At 39.3% G+C, this 25326-nt stretch overlaps 1 protein-coding gene across 3 annotated transcripts in view; it reads right to left on the reverse strand.

The window, feature by feature from the left end:
* The window catches only part of LOC136784358 (pleckstrin homology domain-containing family G member 5-like), a 68127-nt gene that overhangs the window by 4952 nt on the left and 37849 nt on the right, over positions 1-25326 (reverse strand). For all 3 annotated transcript variants that reach the window (XM_066744955.1, XM_066744956.1, XM_066744957.1), the window contains 5 exons: positions 13809-14036; positions 10443-10546; positions 5587-5726; positions 2258-2334; positions 7-274 (listed from right to left, as the gene is read on the reverse strand). In XM_066744955.1, the coding sequence (XP_066601052.1) occupies positions 7-274; positions 2258-2334; positions 5587-5726; positions 10443-10546; positions 13809-14036 (817 nt within the window). The remainder of the gene's footprint in view (positions 1-6; positions 275-2257; positions 2335-5586; positions 5727-10442; positions 10547-13808; positions 14037-25326) is intronic.

The raw sequence follows: 25326 nt of genomic DNA on the forward strand, positions 1-25326 counted from the left end.
ACTAACTATCTTCGTTGATAGATAAATCCGTGATGTCAGTTGATTTTGGAACGCCATGTTTGGTGTAGTCATCGAGCTGAGCCATAAGTTGTTCCATTTTCACACCTTTTGCTGTCGTGAAGAAGGAGCTCCATCGCTGCTTGCTGCCCTTCAACGCCGCAGTTCCACCGGAACTTCGACTGGAATTCAGCGCCGTTGCAATCCCTGCCTCGGAATCGACGCTGGAATCTTCAGTCGAGACGCTAAATAATCTCCCATTGCGATTTCGATAACTCTGCGTGAAAATAATTAATCATCAGTATCAGAACTTCGAGTAGAAAAATTTTGTCAAAAGAGCTTCAGATTATGCGAATTAATTTATATATTTACTCAGTTAAATATTATAAATACTAATTTATTTCCAAATTTGTTTAATTAATTTATAAATTGTAATATTTATATCCTAGAAAAATTTCTTCTGCGAGAAGAATAATGATAATTGTTATGACGGGTTATGAGCAAATATTTTTATTTACAGAGAAGCATGAGTAACGAGCCGAAAGAGATCGGTCGGTGATCTGGCGAAGGCTCGTGTGCCGGTTATCGAGCAAATAATACGCTGAATGCCATACATGAATAATTCATTCATGCCAAGCTCAAACGAGTGCGAATCGTCAAGGGCCCTATAGGCTTTTTATTAACATTACCGTTCCTGTGTACACGACAAACTGTATTTGTTACATTTATATTTCATTTTCCCTTGATCATGCGAAATATCGCATTAACTTACTCTGTACCTACCGAAATGTATCCCCTTACCCTTCCGTGTGCGCGTTCGTGCAATGGCGTGTGATTTCCATGTAAATCGCTAATTTCAGCTGCGCAAACTTCAACTTTCCTTGCCTCATTATACTCAAGAGTAGTTAGTTTCGGATAACTAGGATATCAATCTTTCAATTTATTTTACAAGTAAAAAATCGATACTGCAGCAAATTGACGATATCGTTTGTTAAAGTTTTTGATGAAGCGTTGAAGACTGTCTTTCCCATACCGTTAAAATTTTCTTATTGTTAAGGAATTAATCAAATAATCTTGAAAAGTTCTGGCAGCTTCTATATTTCTAACGAGCGGTGTTGAGGAGTTGAATAATTAAGGTAATTCTATTTTAGGATGATCTTAATGTCAAGACCTATTCAGAGACTGTGCTGTAGAATGTCAAAGTACTTTCTCAGACCTTAGCTAATTAATGACTGACCGTGTATTATGTGATAAAGATTTAATCTACAATGTATAACGCGTATTAGAGAGATTGCGAATCTTTATTGTCACCATTCGTTATAGGAAAATTAATGTATATACGTGTGTCGAAGTACGTCAGTCTCTCGAGAATTGCGTCACTGAAGAGAACTAATCGTTAATATGACATTTAAAATGCGACTTCTCAAAGAGCGTGATACGTATAGAATAATTGATAGACCATTATTTTTTATGGTCTTTTAAGTGATTTAAGTTTTCTAAACTAGAATTATGTGTATTTAGATTATATTCATAAATTATAAACTAATTTACTTTTTATATACATTCTATATTAAAAATATAAATAAAACATTGTGAGTTTGTATTGATAAAATTATGCCTAAAGCTGTTTCTCTTGTTCTGCGTTAATTCAGTAGATAGTGTCAGGCTTTGCGAAACCATTTCAATGGTCCTTATATTTAACGTTTCACGATTGGTTGTGTGCATTGGACTACGCTAACGTAAATATCAATTAGTCTCAAAAGCTCTCAAATGTCTGAAAGATAGCAACACTTTCATGGATTTGGAAAGAACAAAGTGTTCAGCCAATGCGAAACAAACTCCCGCCAAGAATAGAAAATCATTTTCGATTGTTTTCTCACAAAAGATTCTTTTTCCACTTTTATAACGGGGGAAGCCTTTCCATCGCTTCTTTATATTTCGACCGAGCTGCACCTTACCCCTCCCAATAACCCACTATTTTTAATTTCACGAGTTCGCGAACGATTTAATTCCTAAAAAAAAAACTCGAGTCTCTTTGGAACCGATTCCTATTGTTGCTTGCCTCCAGGAGAAATAGATATTGGTGAAAAAATTGAATTATGGTAGGGGGATTAGCTTTTGTGAATTCATTCGAATCAATTTCGCTGTTTGGTGATCTATAAAGAATTTCACGGTCCGAGAGGCTGACAAATTTTTGGAGCGTGAGTTTTGAAGTACAGCTATACTACTGTAGTATTTTATGCTTTATTTTGCTACTTACTCCACTTGTACTGCGTAGCGATACATTGTGACTCCCCTTCTGGCTGGCCGAGCGAGAATTTGATCTGTCGTCCTTAACTAAAAAATCGAGAAAAATTTTTAGTTATAAATGTGACTCGGTAAAATATACGCATATTAGATTTACCAACAGTTTTTCTGCAAGAGCTTTATCTGCAGTAAGGATTTTATTCGGACGAGTGCATTCAGAATTGCTAAATTCTTTCAAGAAATTTAATCGGTTTTCCTATTTTCCTCGCGTCGACTGAAAGTTATTTCGGTCGATTGTGCAACTAGTTTCGTCGGGCTTCTGCTTAATATGAAAAGGGGTCTCGGAGTAGTTACAGTAGGAGTGTAGTCAGACAAGCTTTAAATAACCGCGAGCTGACGTTATCACCAAATTTGGAGAAACATTTCAGTCTTCGCTGCAGCTAAATAATTAATTATTACAAAATTTTTGTTTAACCGCATCGTGTAATGCATAAATTACACTATATAATAAGATAAAAAGCTGTAAAAGCGTACTAATCAATAGATTGCAGAAATGTAAACTGCACGTGAAAATAATTAGAGAGTTATTTACAAAACGTGATAATAAATAATGCTTTTTCAATCATTGCACGTAGATTAATGTTTTCAATGATTAAATTACATAAAAAAATGCGGTTTCGAATAATCAGCAAAATTTGAGAAAATAGACATAATAATGTTACGAAGCACCAATTACAAGAATTAATCATTAAATAATGCTAGAAGACGTATTAATTTACGACAGTACACTGCCAGCTCAAAATTAATTTGGCTACTGGCAAGTAGTGACGGTCAATATTTTATCACACGCTGTTTCATTTCACGTTCGCTGAAGCGAACACTGCACACAACAAATGCCTTGAATTTCAAGGATAATGAAGACTAAAATAGCCATGAATGATAGCATTCGTGCATGAGGCTTAACCAATAAATTTGAATTAACCAACGAATTTATAGCGATAAAAACGTGCCAAAAATAAGTTACTTTTCAAGAAACTCTCGCTGAATCTAACGATTTCTGATGCCTTGGTAAAAATAATTGTTTCTCACACAAATTCGTCTCCAAATGAAACTAGCACATACCATTACATAGATAATTCAGTAATTTAGAAAAATTCACGACCGAATTAGGCAAAGTTTCCAACAAAATGCAACGCGAAGGCAAAAGTAATTTATTCCAGACGTGTTTGTATTAATTTAAACAACTTTTAAACTTCCTCCTTAGTTCTGTTCATGACATCTACTCTCTCTAGAGATATATCCTTTTCCGCTACACGAATTTTTCGTAAATATCTCAAACACAATTTTTGCTCTTTTGCAGTGTATACCTACAAATTTATCCTACCTAGTTATTATCTAAAAATAATTTGTTTACTTACATAAGAACCTATATAATAATAATTATTTTACTATATTAACACCTTTATAAATACTTGTTGAAAAAATTATATTTTTCTTCATTTCAGAACTGACATGGCCGATTTTTTAAGTAAAAATTTAATTTATATTAAGATACTCTTATTAACGAACAACTTAATTAATGGATAGCTAAGGTGATTAATGGTTAAGCAAGTTTCTTATACAATTATGTATCTGGAGTATTGTAAGTGTGCATGAAGTTTTTCAGTAGCTCTCTAGTCGATTTTTGCTTGCAATCACAAACGGAAATCTCTAAGGCGCGCACGTATACAAACCAGAATCCACCGGGGAAATTACGATGGAAGCGAAATGGCAGCGTTAAGTAACAGAAATTTTCAAGAAGTTCGTCTCTGTTCTTCATTCTCTTTCTTTTCCCATCCACGCTTCACATCCTCCAGGAACTTATTTCAGAACAATCGACTTCCGCTATCAAACAAATCTGACTGAAACATGTTTCGCATATGCAAATCCGACTTGCAATATTCCACCCTTAACAACGTGTTACGATGCAACGAGCTTATTACCTCTCCGTGCAAATTAAACACCACACGCTCCGAGCATCGATCGATCTCCCAAGAATTTGTCGAGACGCCGCGAATTCCTACAAGATTAAATCACGAAAATTCTTCCGAGAAACAGTTCAAACCGCAGCTTGAATCGGTGTCCTCGAAAATTAAACGATTCGACAATAGATTTTTATTTATAACTATCGCGTTTCTAAGAATTAAATCTTCTGATAAGAACTTTAGTCAGAACAACTCGAAATACCGACTTTTCTGGCGAAGAAACATTCATTCAATTTGCATAAATATTTTGCAATGTTATTTTCAAGCAGCTGAGTATAGTTTTCTAAAACTAAATTAAAATTTATTTTATTTGAATTTTGTATTTTTTTTTAATTTAACTAATTTATTATAAGTAATGATATTTTACAGCTGAAAAAATGAAAATGAAAATGTAGAAAAATTGCATACTGATATGATCGATTATTTGGGAAGAATTTAGCAGGACGCGGATCCTTTGGCGGGCGTTTATAATACAATTACGCAAGTTTTAATGTAAAAGAGAGATGGGAGCCTTGATCGCGAGTCTGATAACGATAAAGCGAATTCATTAAATTTGTCGATTGAATCTGAGGCTAAAGTGCTCGCTGCTGGCAAAGGTGACGCGAGTGGAATCGGCCCGGAGGAAAAGCTACTTCAGCAAATTCCCGATGTCAATTCCAGTCTGCTCGCAATATAGAAGGCATCCCCCCCCTCTCCTCATTCCCCTCCATTCTCTCTCTCTCTCTCTCTTTCTTACTATAACTTCTATAATAATAATAATAATAATATAATAAATAATCCATTCAAGTTCTTCTTTCTGAAAATCAAGAAGATTCGATCAATGCGAAAATGATTATAAACTAAAACCCTTTACGACGATATGAAATTCGTCACCCATGATGCATGCTCGCATTAAATCAAGTAATGCCTTTCAAAATTACTCAGCCGTTAATTTATAATAGCGTGCAGTTCTCTTCGCGAAACTTTTGCCGGCCAACTACGAAACTTTGATAAGGGGAGCGAAGGGCTCTCAGTTTCTCCGCGCTAATTAAAATTCGACACTGAAAAGCCTTGCACGTATGTCGCAATAAATCGCGAGTCTTTCGCACTAATTGCGGTGGTAAATCAGAAATTCGCCGTGGTTCGCATTATTTTCGGTCAGGATAGAGAAAGTAGAAGCAAAACTCTTGAATATACTGTTGTCTAAGGACAAACCGAGGTTAGCGTTCGAAAAATCGAGCGAGGATAGGAATTGAAGGATATCGAAAAGTGATAGTGGTCAAGTATAAGTCAGACACGCTTGGATCACAAGCAAAATAGTTGTAGGAGTTTAACTTACGTGTAACCTTGAGGTGTTTTCCACCAAGGCAAGACGTTTCAGTGGTAAGAATGGACAGCGGGGTTGTGAAGCTGTCGAGGAGTACGTCGACGCGTGAAAGATCGACGCCTCGACGTTCGCAGACCGTTTTGAGCGCCTCCCTGAAACAGATAACAAGATCAAGCCATCACAAAGCCTTCCTCTCTGCTCCTCCTTCTTCCCCCGTCCTTATTTCGTCTCTCACAAAAGCGGTTTCGAGTTACGCAACTGTCCGTTGTACAAGTTACTTCCATAACGAAACACGAGCTACTCGTCATTGCCTGGGCTGGCACAAAAGGAGCCTTTACTACTAGTTGACCCTACACTCACCTACAATCAAAATCCATCTGGCCAAAGTTTTCCATGATTCAACTACCCTGCAGACTAATCACTATCGCTATCCCGTTCCTGCTTTGTTCGGGATGCTCTATTGCCTTACACGGTCGCACCATAACCATCCTTCTCCACTTGCTTCTGTATCATTCCTATTTTCCTGATTTCTCTGCCACGTGGCTCTGTTCATATCGATTAGAGGCTAAATTATAATATTTGTCAGTGCGAGACAGACAAATCCATAAACCTAATGGTGTAGTCCCTTAAATCTCGGCCCACGAACAGCAGTTGATGTTAAGTACACAGCTGTATAAATTTTAAATTTGCTCTCCTGAACAATTAGTGCTTTCTTGGACTAGCACCACTTGGCAGCTTACCAGCCCACTTGTGACTTAAGGAAAATAGGGTAATACAAATAACGTATAGGAGCTTATTAAGCTCTCGTTTTTAGAATAAATTAGTTATGTCATTCGTGGATGATGATTTTCTATTTTCACTCTTTAAATTGAAAAACTCTTCTTTGCTTTTTCACGCATATCCATCTCCGACCCGCAAAACGGACTTTTTCACTTCCGGCAAAATACTCGAGCACGTAAGGCCATCAGGTCTCGGTACAACTTGCCTCTCACAGCCGGCGACAATTGTACTCGAGAAAGGAGCAAAAATACGGACACTCTAAACTTACCAGGATATTTCAGGATCTCCGGTTTACTTATGCCAGATCGTTTATTCAAGCGCCAGAGCAAACTTCCATGCGATTAAAACGGATTGCAGGGAATGAACTAAATTTATAACTTTGGTTTTAAAATTAAATAAAATAGAAAATCTGATTAATAGATTGTAATGTGGGAAATAAAAAGATCGAGGTAGACAGGAAATTGGGTAAAATAGCGTAATCCAAGTATTAAAAAAAAAAAAAAAACCCTGGAGCCTGAGAGTTAAGAAAATAAGTGTATGAGACTGGTGAAAAAGGGCAAGTTTAATTGCATGATAAATTCCATGGGGATGTTGACTAGTCCGAAAGGTCCTGCTCTGGCTGTCTATTAAGGAAAACCCTTAATTCCTATCGCCTACTACCCTTATTGGAATTGTTTTCCTAACGGAATCGAAAAGTTGCCCTATCGTGCTCCCGCATTCCTCCACGTGTATACATATACGTTTCCTGCTCTTAAAGCGAATATCCCTGCAGAATTTAAGTTTCTTAACATTTAATTGGCAGCCAACCTAAGTTCTAATCCAAATCTCGCGTGGGTTATACACTGCAATCCTATTTATAAATTTGGCCAGAATTGTCCAAGTTTGCCACTGTTCCAAATCTTACTTGGACCAGGAATGATCACTTATTTTAATCTATACTACTTAAATTCTTACGCACGAATCTTTCCACAAGCTGTGTTGAGAATAGATAATTTTTTAACGATTAACATTCACGAGTGAAAAGAGTAAATCTTAAATTAGAAATTATGTAAATAAAAGCCTGAATCGTTAGAGAATAAAGGGTGTATTTTTAAGTCGTAAATGTTCGTCGATGAATAAATGATTGAGTCGTGTCACTCGATGGGGGAATGAAACGTTGATAAACGCGAATAGACGGAAACACGCATGAAACGTATCACGGCTATCATCAGGAATGATTTATAGCAAATTTAATGCGAAGGGATAAATTCAATAAATAAGGACTGTACTGGTGGATGAGCCTGTGTGAAAGGGGAAGGTCACACGACTCAGGGACTTTTGCTGAAAAGGGGTTGGAACGTTGAGCGTGGAAAAGGATTCGTCAGGAAGAGAGAGAGAGAGAGAGAGAGAAAGGAAAAAGCTATGGAGAAGACGATGATTTATCTCTTGCACTTCAGCAATAATGACAGAATCTTCGCGAGGATCGAAACGAGAGATAAATTTCTGAAAAATTGTCAAGCTTTTAAATTCCCTACGAAATGAATATTTCTCGGATTTCCTCAATCTTCTACGCTGTTTTCATAAAAACCTTTAAAATAACTAGAAAATATTTTCTGTACAGTCGTATCAAGAATTTACGTATTTATTACAAGAAAAAACTAAGCGTTAATCTTCAAGGACATTTTTTTCATCGCTCCATCATTCTTATTTTCTATCATTGGATAAGAAATTTAATCTTTGACTCGATGAAGGTCTCCTCGAGCTAAGAATAGTCGGCCACGAATTGAAGAATAGAGCTTGCGCGGAATGGGGTGAGTCCGAAGGTGTGACCGGAAGCAGCGAAGAAAAACACGTGATTTTTGGTAGGGATGGAGGAGAAAGAGGCGGAAGCTAGAAAGTCACTATTGCATAATGCGTTTAAACTGCATATATAACAGACAATAAAAGAGATAGACCGAGATAATAACTCTACTGAACATCCGTCATAGTCCAACAGTTCACATTTGAAATTTTTCGAATCCTCGAGGGGTGAAAATACGCCAGAGTATCGACGGAATTCCTTTACAGAAACCACCGAATATTTCGTATTTGAGGTAACTGTAAATTCACGTGCACCTGCCAATTACATAGAACAACTTGATTGGCAGATTTTACCTAGTATGTTCTCTGCCAGAAATCGAATTAATAATCCAAACAGTTCGATAATACTCGACGATCTGGTTTATTTCGCACGAATGTTGAGTAGAAAAATATTAAGTAGAAAAACCAATGTTTGGTCAGGCGGCGACAAATATTCAAATTCGTCGATGCTTGTGGAATTAAAAAAGTTGAGCTAAGGATGGGAGTGGCTCGGGGGGGGGGGGGGATGGTATTAACGGGATCTGAAATTATTATACGAGGTCGTCTAAATACTGACCGTGTCGTCTGACATTTTCAAGGTCACGCGCAAAGGCTTTAATTAGCGAAAAGTTCGAAGAGATTATGGGTCCCCTAGCTAACCGAGGGATATTTCGGACTATTTGCGTTGTCGTCAGGATCAGTCAACAGTAGTATAGCTCAACGTAGTTCCATAAAGTTTCTTTAAAGGTTGGAAACTCGAAGAAGATTGCGCTTTCAGTGCAAAGTACACTGGCACACGAAACAGGAGTGAGATCGGCGAGAAGCAATTAATGAACGGTGGTTGCAATAGTGGCTTACACCTTGCGCATCGAAGAACAAGCAATTAATGTATATATATAGATTATTAGCGAACCCTTGATTAAACATATAACAAGCAATCTTGCAATAAGCTGATCAACCTCGGTACACTACAGTCAATATAATTTCGTTAAGTAAACGTGGTGTAAGAGGATCGAGATAATGATATTTCCTGCGGAATAATGATAATAATAATGATGCTAATAATGGAGAAATTGGTATAAGAGTAACTCGAAGAAGGATATATTTTATGAAAAAGATGATTCTCAATTGTATATTTTTATTATAGGAGTATTATGCAATCTGCTCATTTGTGCGCTGAATAAAATTCCTGTGTATTCTTAATTGCAGAGTTTTCAATTTGATATATTTTTCCCCTTTTCTTATGCGGTAACGAGACTAGTAAATTATAGTAAAAATTAGAAAGTTTCGTGAATAATGAGCGCAGGAAGTTATGTTTCAAAAGTGTAGCTTTACTTTCGATACACTACACCTTTAAATACACGTTGCGTACTTCATAAATCTACTTCTATTAAAATCCATCACACCCAGAATTTTCTCTCATCCCTTTTCTCACGAAATCACAGCAATTATGCAAACGAATGATGCAGTTACTCGAGTCGAATAAAGTTTGTTTAAAAAAACTGGTAATTCTAATAAATTCACGACTCAGTCCTGCAGAGAATAAGGAAACCTGTTGACGATAGGAAGGGAATTATTTTTTGAAACTTCTTGAGAAATAAGCGAATCCATTATATATAAGAATTCCAAAATGGGACCAATGAAAATTCACTTCGCCAAGCGTACTCGTCTCCATTGCATCAAATTGCAATGCTCATATTTTAATAACGAGTTTATGCATCGGATCTGAAAACTTTACAAGATTTGATCCCATAACAATTCGCGGCAGCTTTCACATTCAATTGCATCCTACAATTCAGCAAAATTATTTCCGCTCCAATCGGTTTATTCATGAGAGCAAGAAATTTATTGTTTTTCGGCATTAGGCGCGATAGCTTGGCGATTGAAACGCAGAGAGCGAATAGTGAGAAGGAGAAAATCTTGGTGAGAATTTGCATAATACTATATAGCTATAGATTATTTGCATTGACGGATGGGCTTGTTGGCGCAAGATACACAGCGATATATAGACAAAAGCGATTACGCTATTCGTCCATTGGTGATCGATGGAGATTCAATTTGGACAGGAAAATATGGCGCGAATGCTCGTTAAGCTTTTTCTCTACTTAAGCAAAAAGCTCGTAGGACTCTTCTTGCTCAAATCCCAATGATTTACGATCATTCCTATAAATATTCCCTCCATTTGGATTTCCATCAATTCCAACATCGACGTTTATCACCTCGATAAGGAAACTTGCTAGAAAAAAGATAACACAGGAAATTCCACTCACGAGAGAAAAGTTCCTTTGAGTGCCGGTAGGAATTCTTCCCGATCGAAAGAGGCCGCGTCATCCCCGGCTTCAAAGCTGACGCTGAAATATTCGCTGCTGGACACCTGAAACAAAAAGTTATCACATTTGTATACAGAAATACGAAGACTAACGATCGATCCCACTTGTCTCCAAATTCACCCTTCCACAAATTTCTGCGTTACTATGTAATCGACGCTGTGGGATTTTCCTAGTCCCTGTGTGAAAGCATTAATTACTGGTCAATTAAATCTTAGCTCAAAGTGTCGGAATCACCTGGCTAACGAGACACCACGATCCTCTGCTTTCTAAGATTTATTATGGAATTCTATCCCAAGACTCATTATGGGATATCCAAATTCAATACGCTCCAATCGTTCACTCGATGTGCTGCAAGGATTAATCAGTAGAGTGTATATAGGGAAATAGTGAGATAAACGTGGATAAATCCAATAATATTTGTATAGATACATATAGAAGATTCGTATACGAGAAATATAAAATAAGATGAATTCCTAGGAGTTTTATGCGAAAATAGGGAAACATTCAGGGATAGAGAACGAAATATACCGGACATCGTCGCGATTGGATTACAGATATTTTTTGATGCTGACTGTACACAATCCGGGAGATAGTTGAGCCACGACTGGTCCTACGTTTGCATAATATCGATTTTGGTTTCAGGCAGAAATACCGCGCATATCCTGAAGCGGTCTAATACTCTCCAAATCAATGTAAGAACAACACGGTTGCGATTAAATTAAATACACGAATATTCTGCAGGTTCCCAGGAATTTCCTTTTATCAAGCTCGTTAAGCAGTATCTATGAGAGCGAAATTCAATCCGTTTCGCATAGATATTCGCGTGGATATATTATTTAATCGTTATACCACTAGTGGTTCTCAACTTGGTAAATTTGGATTTGATGGTGGAGTTTCGAATTTCTGAACGGGTAAAAAAAATATAAGGGGTGAAACTCCGTAATGGGCCAGCCAGCAGGGATACGGATCGTTATTGAGAGACACTGCTGCTACGACCGGGAGCTTTTAGGAAGGATTTTTCATTTCCAGCGAGGGTGCCACGTTGGCTCGATCTTGTCCCCGGGCTGCTTTATCGGTTCTGGCATAAAAACGACTAGTCGTTTGCATAATATACCACCTAAGCTCGAATCACAACTATACCCATGGTATTTCTTGATCGAGTTTAAAGATGTCCGGGACACGCTAAATATTTCACGTTCTTCGTGACTATCTCTCTATCAGGCACGACGAAACGTTGAAACTACCCCTTTACATTTATTGCTAAAATTCAAAAGAAATCACGTTTTCACCCCCGACCTAATGTCACCCTCTCGATTTAATTCAGTGTTTTTTTCTTGTGTCTGACTCTTGATTAGTTTTTTTTTCGTTACGAGATTTATGCGTTCCAACGATCTATCGTAATTTTGCAGGACGATAGCAAGATCGAGGTATTTTTGAGACAGATCGTGGGGAAAGAGCTTCAAGCGAGGAAAGAAGATTATGTGAGATTTTCTCTTTCCATTTATAACATGAGAATCCGAGGAGAGAGTCTAGCTGTGTTCTTTGTATCGTCAGTGTTGAAGGGAGGCAAGGCTAAAATATAAATGTTCTATCCGAAGCACTTCGTGTCTGACCAGCACGTAATTTTTCTACTCGGGCATAGAAACTGATCGTGGAAAGTGCAACTGGGTGAATAGTTTTTCGTTTTCTCTCAATGCTCACTGGGATCTCGTCCGACGCGATGCTCTTTTATTTATCAATCTTAGAAGCACACTGTCACTCCCACTGTGTTAATTCTTCATTCGTCGACGATTCGATCGTAAGCATTCGCCTCTCAATTTTCCGGGAAAACATTTAATCTCGAGATTAATTTTGAGAAGATGGAAGAAAAAAAATACAAATCCCGTGAATCGATAGGTTTGAGACGAGAGGCACTCGTACCAATAACCGAATGATTAATTCGAAAAAATGTTCTCGCGTAAGAAAATTATTTTTATCTCGAGAGGTTGGAGAATTAGCGCTGATGCACATTGGTAACCGAGTTGGTTTTATCTCGAGGAAAGTTTACTTTCGCTTCGCGAGACTTTGAAAGGGGGTGAAAAATGGTTGTGGCTGGTGCGGGGGAGGAACTGATAATCGGGGAGTAATGCAGGTAGCCCAGGAGGTTTTATGGTGCCATTTACATGACTCTTGGGAACGTAGGTAACGACTGCATCGGTACAGGGTTGCATTTTCGAGTTGCAATTTGAATTGCTAAGCGACCAATCGCTATGGCCGCTGCAGCATTCGAGCGAAAATACAGCGGACTCTCAGCAGGATTCCAGGTCCCAGGGAGAACCCTCTCGTTTAGCACTAAAAGCTAAACTTTCAACTCCCATCAGCCTTGGCTAACGATAAGTGATATCACTGGGAGGGAAATTCCGAGGATTCGATTCCAGACGAATTTTACAAGAAAAGAAAAATCCAACCATCCCATGCTAATTCCCAACGCACTTCCGAAGCATCGAAAGCATAGCTTTCCATTTCACCCCTCTCGCTCAATTCAATTTCAATGAATATTTCAAATTCGAGCCTCCAATTCTGCTTACCGTTCCTCACCTCCCATATTGCCTTCCAGTCCTGTGAGAATAACCTGGCGACAGGTGGATATCAGGAATAATACACAGAGAAATGAGAAAAATCCGCAAGAAAAATTCATAGCGGTGTATATATATATATAAACACAAATAAACATGCGGAAGTTACGTGGATTTTAAATATTTAAAAAGGACTCGACTGCATTTTCACAATTTTCCTGCGATAAGGGGGGTGAATATACTGCGATAAAACTGCTCCACGCGTCCCTTGCGACGCGGCAAATATCGCGCAGTAGAAAAATGCCAGAAGTGGTGGGCCATTCTAGAGTATAAAACCTATGTAAAAGTAATGATCCGTTCTTGCGTGTATGAAAAATCCTTCGAGTAGATTGATGCGCGATTGCGCTGCTTATCGCTAAAAAAACTTTCCCCTTCACCCCCTAATGCTCTTCTTAGAGCGCGAAGATCGGAGCCGGTGCTTTAAGGAATTAAATTCATGTTTATGGCTCTTCGAAATCCTTCATAAATCCCTGCACGTTCGTTATCCCTCCGAGTGGGAGAAAAAAATATGGGCAAAGTTGAAGCATAACGCGCGAGGTATCCAATTTACATTGAACAAATTAAACGATTCATAAATTAGATTGTAAAATTTTTTCCTCATCATGTATATGTAATAAGCGATTCTTCGGGACGATAACTAATTTGATTTTCCAATGAGTTTCAGCATTTCGGAGGAGCGAGGACTACTTACTTGAGATCGAGAGAGTTTGTGCCTGGTGCGATTGGGAAGGGTGGACTCGGTGGGGGGTGCATTGGGCACTAGAAATCTTGGACTAGAATCCGAGGAGCTGGCGTGATGTTGCAGAGGATGGGGCTGGTGCTGTGGTTGCTGCGAGTGACCACCCCCTAGATGGTGCTCCCCAGTGTCCAGCATGCTGCTGCCCAGAGCGTCCAGCTGGGTCAGCGACCTCGAGCGCACCTAAAACATTTCAGAAAACAATCTAATTAAATCTCTACATCCATCCACCAAATTGAATATAGCTTCAAACGTTAAATTTCTCATTATACTCTCCGCGTTGCACTGCCAATTTCACAAATTACCTCCAAGTTATTAAAAGTCAAGACTCTTATAAATTATTGATCCAGTTGTGAAAACAAATCGAGCATGCTTTTATTATACCGTCATTCTGATAAAAGCCATCGAGATTCATCGATTTTATATTCCTCAGCGAGATAAGACGACTCTGCAAATGTTTCCTTTTTGCAAAATATTCGTCGACTGATTAATCTTTCAGGGTAGGCCATTATCGGTGAATAATTCGAGGGGCTCGGGATGGTCCCAGAGGTCGCAGGATTTATCCGCGGGCATTTCCACAAACGGCCGCGTGTGCGATGAATACGAAATGCATTTCACTGTCCTAAATTTCCTCTAGCCAACTTCTTTGATTTACGATGACGTTTATTCGTGATCAGTGGTAAGGCCTATAAAGTTTTTCAAGCTGGATCTCCGTAGCGTTTTAGCGACCGGCGCGTAATGCTGGACAATATAACGGATTAGTGGCTGCAATCAAATACCCTGGCACAACATTTGTTCGTATAACGTCAATTGAGTCCAATTAAGGGATTCATTAATGAACTTTACTCCCTTTACTGCCAGCTCGTTGCTGGATCCGTGCAGAAAACTACTTGGCCAAATTGCGAAACGCTTCGCCCCGACCCTGTTAAAAAACCTTTTTTATGCTCCACATAAATGTGTACCTTATACCACGGACCAGGTTTTCTTCGGGGAACAAGCTATGCAATATTTTTGCCAGCCAATCATAGTTAATAACGTTTCTGGATTAAATAAACATTTTCCTGGGCCAAGAAATTTTTAGAGTCGATAAAAGAAGAAAAGAGCAATTTTACGTTTTTTCTTTTCTGTCTTACACTTGCATTTTTTTAGTTTTCTGTTCTTGGTGATAGTTGTTTGGGGGGGGGGGGGAGTTAAGAGTTGGTTGACAATGGATAAAATACAGTTGGTTTTATCGACCTTTCGCGAAGCTTTTCAAGGTGTTCTCGCATAGAGGCGTTTCAGTTTCAGAAGTTTTATAGGCAGTAATGAGTTAAGGGTGAGCGTGGGAGTGGAGAAAAATTTTTGCAGGTCGATAAAGTGGGTCACTGTCGATCGACCATGGCATGCAAGATCGATCGTCCCTTTAAGGTCGTTCGTTATCGTGATCTACTTATTGTCGCAGTGCCAACCCCTCACCAGCCCCTCCAATCACCAGGGACAACGACGTTTCACCACTGATTGAGAGTCTCCATCGCCATTTGGAGAGATCCAATACCATCCTGCCATCCAACTTGTTTGGACAAATTTATCGAAATCTCCCGCTTCTCTTTTAATTTCAATAATTCACACCCTTTCGACGTTTCATCCAAGACTCCGGTGGTCATTTGTTTCAACTTGGGTCCCTAATTCGAGTTTTCCATATACGTCCAAGAACGAGATAAAAAAAGTTCGAGGGGAATTTATGAAATTATAGCATGCTGTGGGTTACTTTGATGTTTGTTCGGAGAATGCTATTCTTCGGCTTTGAAGGAATTTGTGTTTTATGGGAAATTTAGAGGCAATTTTGCGATGTCAGAGTCGTAAGGTCAGATGAGGAGAGGTTATTGGTTTGTAAAGTGCTTGGATATTCCTTGAAGCTGGCTGTACAGTCAGTCGAAGCTCATTTCCGGTTTAGCTGGAAGCGTTGCCACGGCAAGGATTGGCACTTCCTGCCTGTCCATATTCCTCCACGAGCTACGATAGCCACCCCCTCCCACCCCTTATCCCACGTGTCCTCCATTTTTCCATTCCTCCCTATCTCTCGTCAAATCGCAAACCGATATTCCATTAACTCTCGTTTATTATAATTTTTACGTCCCTTAAAAGAGCAATTTAGATAGCACTTTGTTTATTAGGACATCTTTTTATCGGCCAACATTCATCGATTTTGCCCAAGTCTCTCGGAAAATTTAATAATTCTTCCCCACCACTTACACCATTTTTACTTTAATCACATTTTATCCCGTTTCACCTTCAATCGTGCCTCGACATTCTACCACCCCTTAATCCTTCTTACGTATTCATCCCAAGATTTGCATAGTTGAACCGAAGGGTTTTTCTCGAATAATTTTTGCCTCGATGATACCGTTAGTGGTTCATCCCTATAGCAGCGGTAAGTTGCCTTTTCCACCGTGCTATTTTTTTCAACATCCTTCAGCGACCTGAGAAAGCAAACGTGCAGGTCTCTATTGGACAGTGCCTTATTTGTTTTGCCTTCCGCTGTGGAATTTGCTCATGAGAATCGAGCACGTCACGGCCCAAATCAACCGAACGGGTCCCTTTGCGAAAATTCGATTACCTATCAACCCCCTCCCCCTCCTCCTACACTGCTATTGGCTACATTCGTTCACTCCGATCAACAAACAATAGCATAATATAAATAAATCTTAATCACCTGTGGAATTACAGGGAGCAAGATCCTGCAAGAATTTTTCGCCGAGCTTTCCTTTCATCAGGGGTTTAATGTTTCGCGAAATTAATTTCCGGCGTGGAAAAAGGGAGGGGGAGAATAATTTGTATTTCATTAGGGTGTTCTTCGGCCAAATCCAATATCCGTCGTCGTCACCCCTTTCGATCGCTCCTCGTCAATATTTGTATCGGGTCAAACCTAACGAGCTGCAATCCACACTTATCGGCCTTCCTTTTCCACTGGCAGTGGAGCTTTAATGAGAGGCAAATTTAATGAAGCTACAAATCTTGTTATCCATCGGCCAACGACAGAATGTACAATGATAAGTTCATTAGCAAGTTCTTTCTTTAAAAGGCTTTCACGTGACCCGTCGGGTAATCGAACGAGGCACCAATGGCATAAACTTGGAAAAAGCTGTAGCTGGAAAAAAGTGGAGTAAATATTTCCAGGCACTCCCCGTTCACGATATAGAAGCTGCGGAACGTAAAAAACTCTTTACAACGACTGTTCGGAACATGTGTTCATATCCGAAGCTATGATATTATCGCGTAAAAACATTAAAGTGAATGCTATAAAGGGTGAGATCATTCAAAATGGATGGAGGGGGAGAGAAGAATTATTTATTGCAATGATATACTGGAGAAGGGTGATAACAGCAGTAGCGAATGAGAGCCACTGGTCTGAGTTGTCTCGATATCGTCCAACTTTATGGTCGTACGTCTTCTTTTACTACACCACCTTGTGCCACCCCCACCATCCCCTCTCTTCACACCCCTCTGCTCCAACGTAGCGATGACATTTCCTCGTTCCAGGAGATAAAAAAGAGGACCAAACGTTTAACTTTGATAAAAACACTGGCAATATTGGGCCAATATTTGAAAAAGCAACGTGTTTGTACAGTATATCGCTTACACCGAAATTCGAAACTTATAATAACTATTTATCTTACCCCCCCCCCCCCTCTCTCGTACTTATATATATATTCATTCAAAAGAGTCAGGTAAATTTATTAAATTACCATTTATCGATTTTTCGCGGTTCGTTAAAAGGGCAGGGGGAAGGCATAGGGTGGGGAAGGGTGAGGAGGGATGAAAGAGTATAGTTCGATGAATAAATAAATAGGATAAAACTGGAGAAACTCTCGGAGCAGTCTATGTGGAGAATAAAAATGGCAGACAATATTATCCTTTTCTGTGCTGGATGGTAAAAGTTATAGAGTGGATATGATGATTTATGATAGGACGTATGATCAAATCCGATTTTCACAACCTACTTCATCATATTCTCTTTACTGTGCAGATTTCGCGGATCCGTGCGGTTCAATATTCGCCACGTCAAAGTGGCACCTCAATTTTCCTTCGTATCCACTGCCACGCGCGAAACCAGTAAATTATTCCCCAATTTCAGCCTCTGATATTTTTCCCTAATCTTACTTTGAAGTTAAACCGCTGAAAAATATTGATGGTGTTTAATAGGTTCTCGCGCGTTTTCCGTGGAAAAACTGATGGAATTTCGAGGAAAAGGGTCGAGATAAGCCTGAGAAATTTCTCTGTTATCTACTTGGCCGACGTGGAGCACGAGGATTTAGATGGGTATCAGCCAATTACTGCTCGAGAAAACTACATTTTCATTCCTGCGAGTGGCTCCGGACGTTTCGTGAAGCTAAGATACTCCTGAGCTAAGAGCGTCAGAGGAGGAGGATAGGGGTACCAGAGAGTAAAAAAAGGTATTGGGTCGCGTCGTAAGGGAATAAAAAAGATTTTGGCCAGAAGGTGAGTGGGACGACTGGCAGGTTTGGTTAGCTCAGGGCTTCGGAAGAGGCAGAACAAAGGTGGAGGGAAAGCTCAGGAGTGAAAGAAAATGGTGGAACAAAAAAGGGGGGATTTTAAAGGAGGCTAACGCGAAGGATAAGCTGAAAGGAAAATGAATGGAAGGGGAGAATTCAGGGTTACGTCTATCAGTAAACAAGATAAATCTTCGAGCAGGAGAATAGAAAAGGGAGATGGAGGAGAGCAAAGTTAAAAAGTGGAAAAGAAAATCTTTAGAGGGGAAAAGAAAGGGACGCGAATCTTGGATTGTGTAATGAGTGTTCCCTGTTCGGATTATACGAGGGCGAAAAGTAGTTTACGAAATGAGCGAGGTTTATGAAATAAGTGTGTACCAGGTAAGATTGTATAAGTGAGGAAACGGGGCGAGGAGTCAGCCATCAACATAGGCGTGGAGAAAGAAGAAACAAGCAGGGGCTAAGGGTAATGGCAAACGGCGAACTGCTTGTTAATGGCCAATTTGAGGCTGCCTGAGGATTGAAGGGTGTGAACCGAGTTTACACGAGACTACCTTCGACTCCACGAGCAAACCTGCATGCTTGACACTGCGTGCATCTCTTGTACCCTCGCAGATATGGAAATTAGATATAAAATCTTGAAAAAAAAAATGCCTCGCTTTCGCGCAGACCACAAAAATTTCATCCCTCGCTTTGACTAATTTGACCATGGATGCATTAAAAATTCGTCAGTCGGAATTATTTCAACCCCGGTGAAATTCTGAATAAATTGCGGCTATATTTATTTACGGCTGGGAAAATAACAATCTGTTTAAGCATGTTTCTGTGAAAATGCAATAATAAGGGGAAGAGTTGGAAAATTTATCAGACTATCAAAATTACGTGGGTGCAAAGATGGAATTAATCAGAGCTTTTTTGCTGATGAAACTGGTTAAAGCCCTTTGTTATGAAAAGTAGTACTGCTCAATAATAATAAGTTACAGGGTGATTCGCGTAAGCATTTCATAGGCCGGATCCCTCAGGATTGAAATAATCAAATTAATCGACGTCGAGATCTCGCCAATTCGGATCCTTATAATTCCATCAGCAGCCACTACGGACTCATTAACTCTACTTTAATTGCGATCCTTAATCCGTCTCCTCTGGCAATCTGACTGGAAAATCGCGCTGAATTCTCTTCAGCCCACCCCCCCCCCCCCTCCCTCTCCCCTACTTTAGCTCCTAGTACATTTTTTCGCAGCCCTGAGCACCCTCTAGTAAATATCGCAGTAATCTCGCAATTTTCTCCCCGTCGGACTCGGCTCTTGTTCTCAGACTCAGTCATTTCCACTGGCAAATTTTTCGCCAATTCTCCCCATCAGACTCCACTCTCGATACAAGAGACTCCAGCATTTTCCCTGGCAATTTTTTCGCCAGTTCTTGCCGTCGGGCTCCATTCTTAATATCAGACTCAGCCGCATTTCCAGCGGCAAAATCTTTGCAAATTCTCGTCAAAGATCGACCGATGTATTCTGGAATTTTCTTCTCGCATTTTCGTATCGAATTTCCCCAATCGCGTTCAAGCATGTACCTGATTGGCGGGACTTTATCCGAATGCAAAATTTTTCTCCTCCCGTAAACTGGCGTGATTGAGAGCGCGAAATGTTGCGCCATTGCATTGTTTAACACTAACAATGCTCCGTTGGGAATTTCAGGCCGGCCGTACAAAGGGCTGCAGGAATGTGACGGGAATACTGCAAATAAGTTACGATAGAAACCCATGCACCCGTCTACAAAAATATATGAATATATATTTACTGTACGACGTTTCTGCAGAAAAAAAAAGAAATAGCTCCATCTGTCTTGAAAAAGCTACGGCGTTACGTGTGCCTTCTTTTTCCACTGTGTTTATGCATACAATACCGTTTCGCGCAACCTCGTTAAAAATGCAAAAAGAAACCGCGAGCTTCCAATAATTTCATCCTGGAACCACAAAAAAGCAAGCTTCCTCTTTCTGCCAGGAATGGGAAATTTACATTTATTCTCGCTCAAAATGATTTATGGAATTTCATTTTGGAGCCTAAAACGGTGGTTTCTATTTTTATCACTTTCAGAATTGACGCTGATGAAGTGGAAAAAAAGCGAGAAAGATTTTTTTTATCTCTCTCTCTCTCTCTCTCTCTCTCTCTCTATATATATATATATATATATATATATATATATGGTTAACTGGAGCTTCGACGTAAAAGCTTCGATGATTTTGCTGGAGCAAGAAAACCGAGAGCGTTTTTATTTCAACGGGGTGGATGGTCTTTCGGGACAATATCGAGGAGTCAATTAGCAGCAAACTGGGCTAGAGAAATCTGGTGAAATTGTCGCGTAAACACCGAAGCTTAGTCGAGTCACATAATTGAAAGCGAGTGGAAGCTCGCGATTGTTTCTACAGCTTTAAGCTCCCAGCTCTCCGGGTAATGTCGCGTAAATACATTTTCGAGCTTCCCAACGGCAAAACAGAGATAAGCGTGTCGGGCGTGGGAAAAAAATTCAACTCGGCAAACACACTCGCTGCTGCGTCGAGAAAAACCGAGGAAAAGTATATGTGAAATAAAATGTTTAAACTGGCAAAGAGCTAGTGCGATCATAGGTGGAAAGGAAATGAATATAAGTGGTACAGAATGATATAAATCATACGGACCAGAATAGATTCTTTTATCGTTGAGAAGCTGAAAGGGAAAATTTTTAGTTCCGAGTACAGGTAAAAGATCGAGATGGTTTCCATAAGAAATTGTTTTTTTAATGCGATGGGGAGCTTTTAGGGCAAAGGGAAATGGTATACATATAAGGAGAGAAAAAAGTATTGATGTATATGAAAAACTTGGGGATGAAAATGCTAAAATATCCCTACGAGATATTCCGAATATTTCCCTTCTCAACTGCTTTCTCCTGTAAATTCTGCTTCGCTTTAAAGAACTACAAGCTCTCTTGGGATAGCAGAGCTTTCGGCTCTTATCACGCTAATCCTCGCGCGACACTTGACTCCCTAATTCTACCATTGTTATTTCTCGATTATTCCCAGCGAGCGTACGATAATTTCACCGTTATGGAAAATGGAGGTAAACCCTTCTGGCCAAATGAGTTTGAAGGAGAAAGGAGAATCAAGTGGAAATATCAATATAATACGCGTCCCTGCAAAATTCTTGAAAAATTTTTTCTCCGCCAAACATTGCGAGTGGCAGACATTTGTTTTGAAAAGTTTTGCAGTTAAGCCCGTATAGCCCAACAAACGATTCACATATAACTTTACAAGACCTGCAAACTATTTCAATTAAGATGCAGCATAACACTAGGCGGAGCAAGGGGGAATTTGTGCAATTTCGCAGATTTTTCACTAACCCGACGAAAGCGTGGCATGGTCCAGCTCACTCTGGGTACAAAGTTTCTTTGATACTTGCCAGTTTTCGAACTGAAAGTAGCGCTGCTATTCGCCTGTGCTTAGGCATTTTCCATTACAACTACCAGCGCTATGTTTATAGGCGCCACATGGAACTATAATCCAATTAAAGCAACCTTGCAAGGGTCGTCGTTTGCTCCCACAAAATTTCAAAATTTAACTGAGAAATATGAATTCAGAAACACATTAATTTTCCACAATCGTGTAAGAAACGAATTTCCGGTATTACGTTGAAAGAGACTATTTGCGATGGTTTAAGTGATAAAATGTAATATGCAGTTGGACGACGAGAAACATGAAAGCTGATATTTCAAACTATGGTGACTTTTCAGGAATTCGAGCTTATTGAATTTCTCACGTGAACCAAAGTAGCCACCACCGCCATATCAGCCTGCTTGCAAACATACATCGTGCTAATGAACTTGCTTTCTGGAGCACATTCCTATGGTTGAGCTGTCACGAAGGGATTATAAATCTAACATCACCGACAACCAGTCTGCAGTTTTCCCATGAAAATCATGATAAGCATTTTTTATTTTATCAAAAAAGAGAATAACACTGTTTTTCCTCTCAATAATATTCAAGGAAAGTTACAGTGATTATTCCAACTACAGTCTTTAAAATTAATTATAAAAAGAAATATATACCAAGTACAATAACTATCTTAATATGCTGGTAGCTATATAATTAACTACTACATTGAAGATACAGGCAATTTGTATATAAAAAGGTTCAATCCTAAGCTAAAATAATATCGACAATCGCACTTGTTTTCCTTTTTAATCTTGAGCAAATTCTATAGTGACACAAAACTTGTCTAGAATCTGATTGTTTAATTACAACCGTGATACTTGCTACGTTTAATGGGTTAAACGAGAAATGGTTAGCCGTGTACTTTGTACTCATAGAAATAATCCCTTTACGACGCCTGCACGGTGTTGTCTCCTGCTAAACTGCCACAGTAATAAATAGCCCTGCCACTTTTGGAAACTCCCACCATTTTCCAGCAACAACCAACCAACTCACGCCACCTCTACCCATTCACAAATTGTCCTTTCTCCATCTACTTTCCATTTAAAGCTTTTATCCGAGTCGGTCTCTTTTCGTTGGATTCTGTTCCTTTTCTTTCCAAAGCTCATCATCTCTCTTTTCTTTCTAATTCTAGTCTGACTATTCTCGTGTTTTTCTACTTTCTCTTCCAATTTCTCGCTACCGTCCATTTCCTCCGATGGCTCCGATACAAACCGAAAGCTCCTGTCCAATAAGATATCTTAGTCAAGCATATACACTATATATACATTTATCCTTCGACATTTCTTTTCATCCTTGGTCCTCTTAAAGTTTTATTTTCAGACTCGGAAGCGTGAAAATTGAAAATAAATATCTGGCCTTGTTTACTCGTTTCTTCATAGTGCATATTGGCGTCGTCCTGTCAGAGTAATCGGTGGAAACTTGCTATGAAAAATACTATAAGAATGGAAGAGAATAGAGAGAATCAACATTTTCCATTTTTATACTCTTAGTCTCACCGAGATAATACAAAGTGTAGTTCTATTCAAAATAATTTACGATGTATTACTGACGGGTTAAATTTATTCTTTGGAATTGTTAATATACTATTAATAATGTTTTTTCGTCTGGTTTTAAATGATTCTACCGACAGATTTTTTTTTCTTGTAAGAATCGGTGCTTGCAAGACAAAAATATCCAACGAAGATCAAAGAGAATCGGTTGTGAAATATTCGTGAATGCAAAGCGTTACTTTCTAATTTGACAGGCGTTTTGGTAACGATGAGAAAAGGGAGGGGTTTTTATTTGCTATTCGTAAACCTGCTTATCTATCCTTAACCGATCGGACAAGTCGCAAAACGATTTATATTGTCGCTCCTATAAAGAAACAGTCTGTTCTGGTTTCTCGCGATCCCCAATAAAACCATCCTTAACCGGAACTTTCCTCGGACCTTAAATCCATCAATAGCACTTCCACATTCGGTGCCTTATATATAGATATAATACTATATGTGTGTATAAAAAACCAGTGTTTATTTTAACGAACCAATCGTGTTCTTTACAATTTCTTTTCTGGAAACATTGTTAAAAATGAGATTATTCTTGTTATTTTGGTCATAAGAGAAGATGGGGGGGGGGGGGGATTAAAGGAAAGCTATAAAATAGCACTGATGACCATCGATCTTCGGAAAAATTTGGTCACAATAATTTAGGGCTGTTGCGGGCCATGAATTTCTATATGGTGGGTCAAACCAGGAGAGTAAAGAAGGAGAAAAGGACGGAGGGAGACGGACAGGCTGTGTAGGAGGAAGTCACCCGCGCCGTTTCACTACTCGAACACGGTCCACGTGAAAAATGTTTCTTTAGCGAGAGTGAAAAAATTCCAGGGGAGAAAGGCTGAAAGGTCAGCGCACAGAGCACGAGGGAAGTAAAAATGCCATTTTTCAAGTATCATGTCAGTAAGATGAATCGTGTACCGTCTTATAAATAAGAAGATAAATTAAAAAGAAGATACAGCGGGATCCAATAGGGGGTAAACAGAACAGATTCAAACGAGGAATTACGATATGCGAATAAAAAAATTGCTGGCAAGGGGAATGAGAAAGGAAAAGCCAGCCATAAATTCAATGACACGTATTAAATTTTAATGGTGATTTGTAACAGGACTAAAACCGTTGTCGGGATTAGGGAATTTCGTGTTGAAGTAAATTTCAGCGATGAGAGCTTATTAGGAATCCTTGAAGGATCCCATGTGTAATTAGTCTGGGAAATTTCACCTTCGCGTTATAATGATTACGGTGTGCCCTGGGCTCGTTAATCATAAACTAAGATTGGGCTGGTTGATAGACCCTGGAGAAGGCAAATGTCAGTCGATATTTTAAGACTGACCGCGTATGACTTACCTAAGGTCGATTCTTAACTTTACGACGAATTAAAAAAAAAACAAAGTTTAACGAAGCGTTAAAAAAAAATAAAATTAATTGAACTGACATTTTTTCTCCCCCCTCCTCCCCCCCTAGACATCTATTTATTAAGCTGATACGAAACTAAATAGCTATGGTGGATAACCGAGCGTGAGGTGGTGAAGTTAATTCGATAAAGATGACCGGAGTTCATGGAGGAATAATGGCCCTGAAGAAATCGAGATTGCGATATATTAATTCTGTACTATGCGAAACAGCAATTACTATGCCACCTAACCCATTTCGTTCTTGGATATATACGTGACTCATAATTTCAAGACCGAGAAATTACCCAGAGTGCGTGTCAAGCTCGCGCAATTTATTGTGAGAATTACGTTTCCACCCCTTCCCCCACCCCCTCCAATGTATTCGAATTCATATAGTCCCCCCCCCCCCTCCCCCCTACTCTTCTCACAGTGTTTCCATTTCGTTCGCACCGACAAAATACTCCTATAATAAAGTGCAGCCCTCTACTGTGACCTTTGCCATTTGGCCAGTCGGAAGTAGATAGACCAAGAGAGCCAAAATAACCCCAGTGTAGCCGAAAGAAATTTCACTAAAACGTTTCGATCCTCCTCAAA

Source organism: Prorops nasuta, unplaced genomic scaffold, assembly GCF_024137725.1.
Source record: "Prorops nasuta isolate Cenicafe-Biocafe unplaced genomic scaffold, Cenicafe_Pnas_1.2 PNAS00053, whole genome shotgun sequence".
NCBI lineage: Eukaryota > Metazoa > Arthropoda > Insecta > Hymenoptera > Bethylidae > Prorops > Prorops nasuta.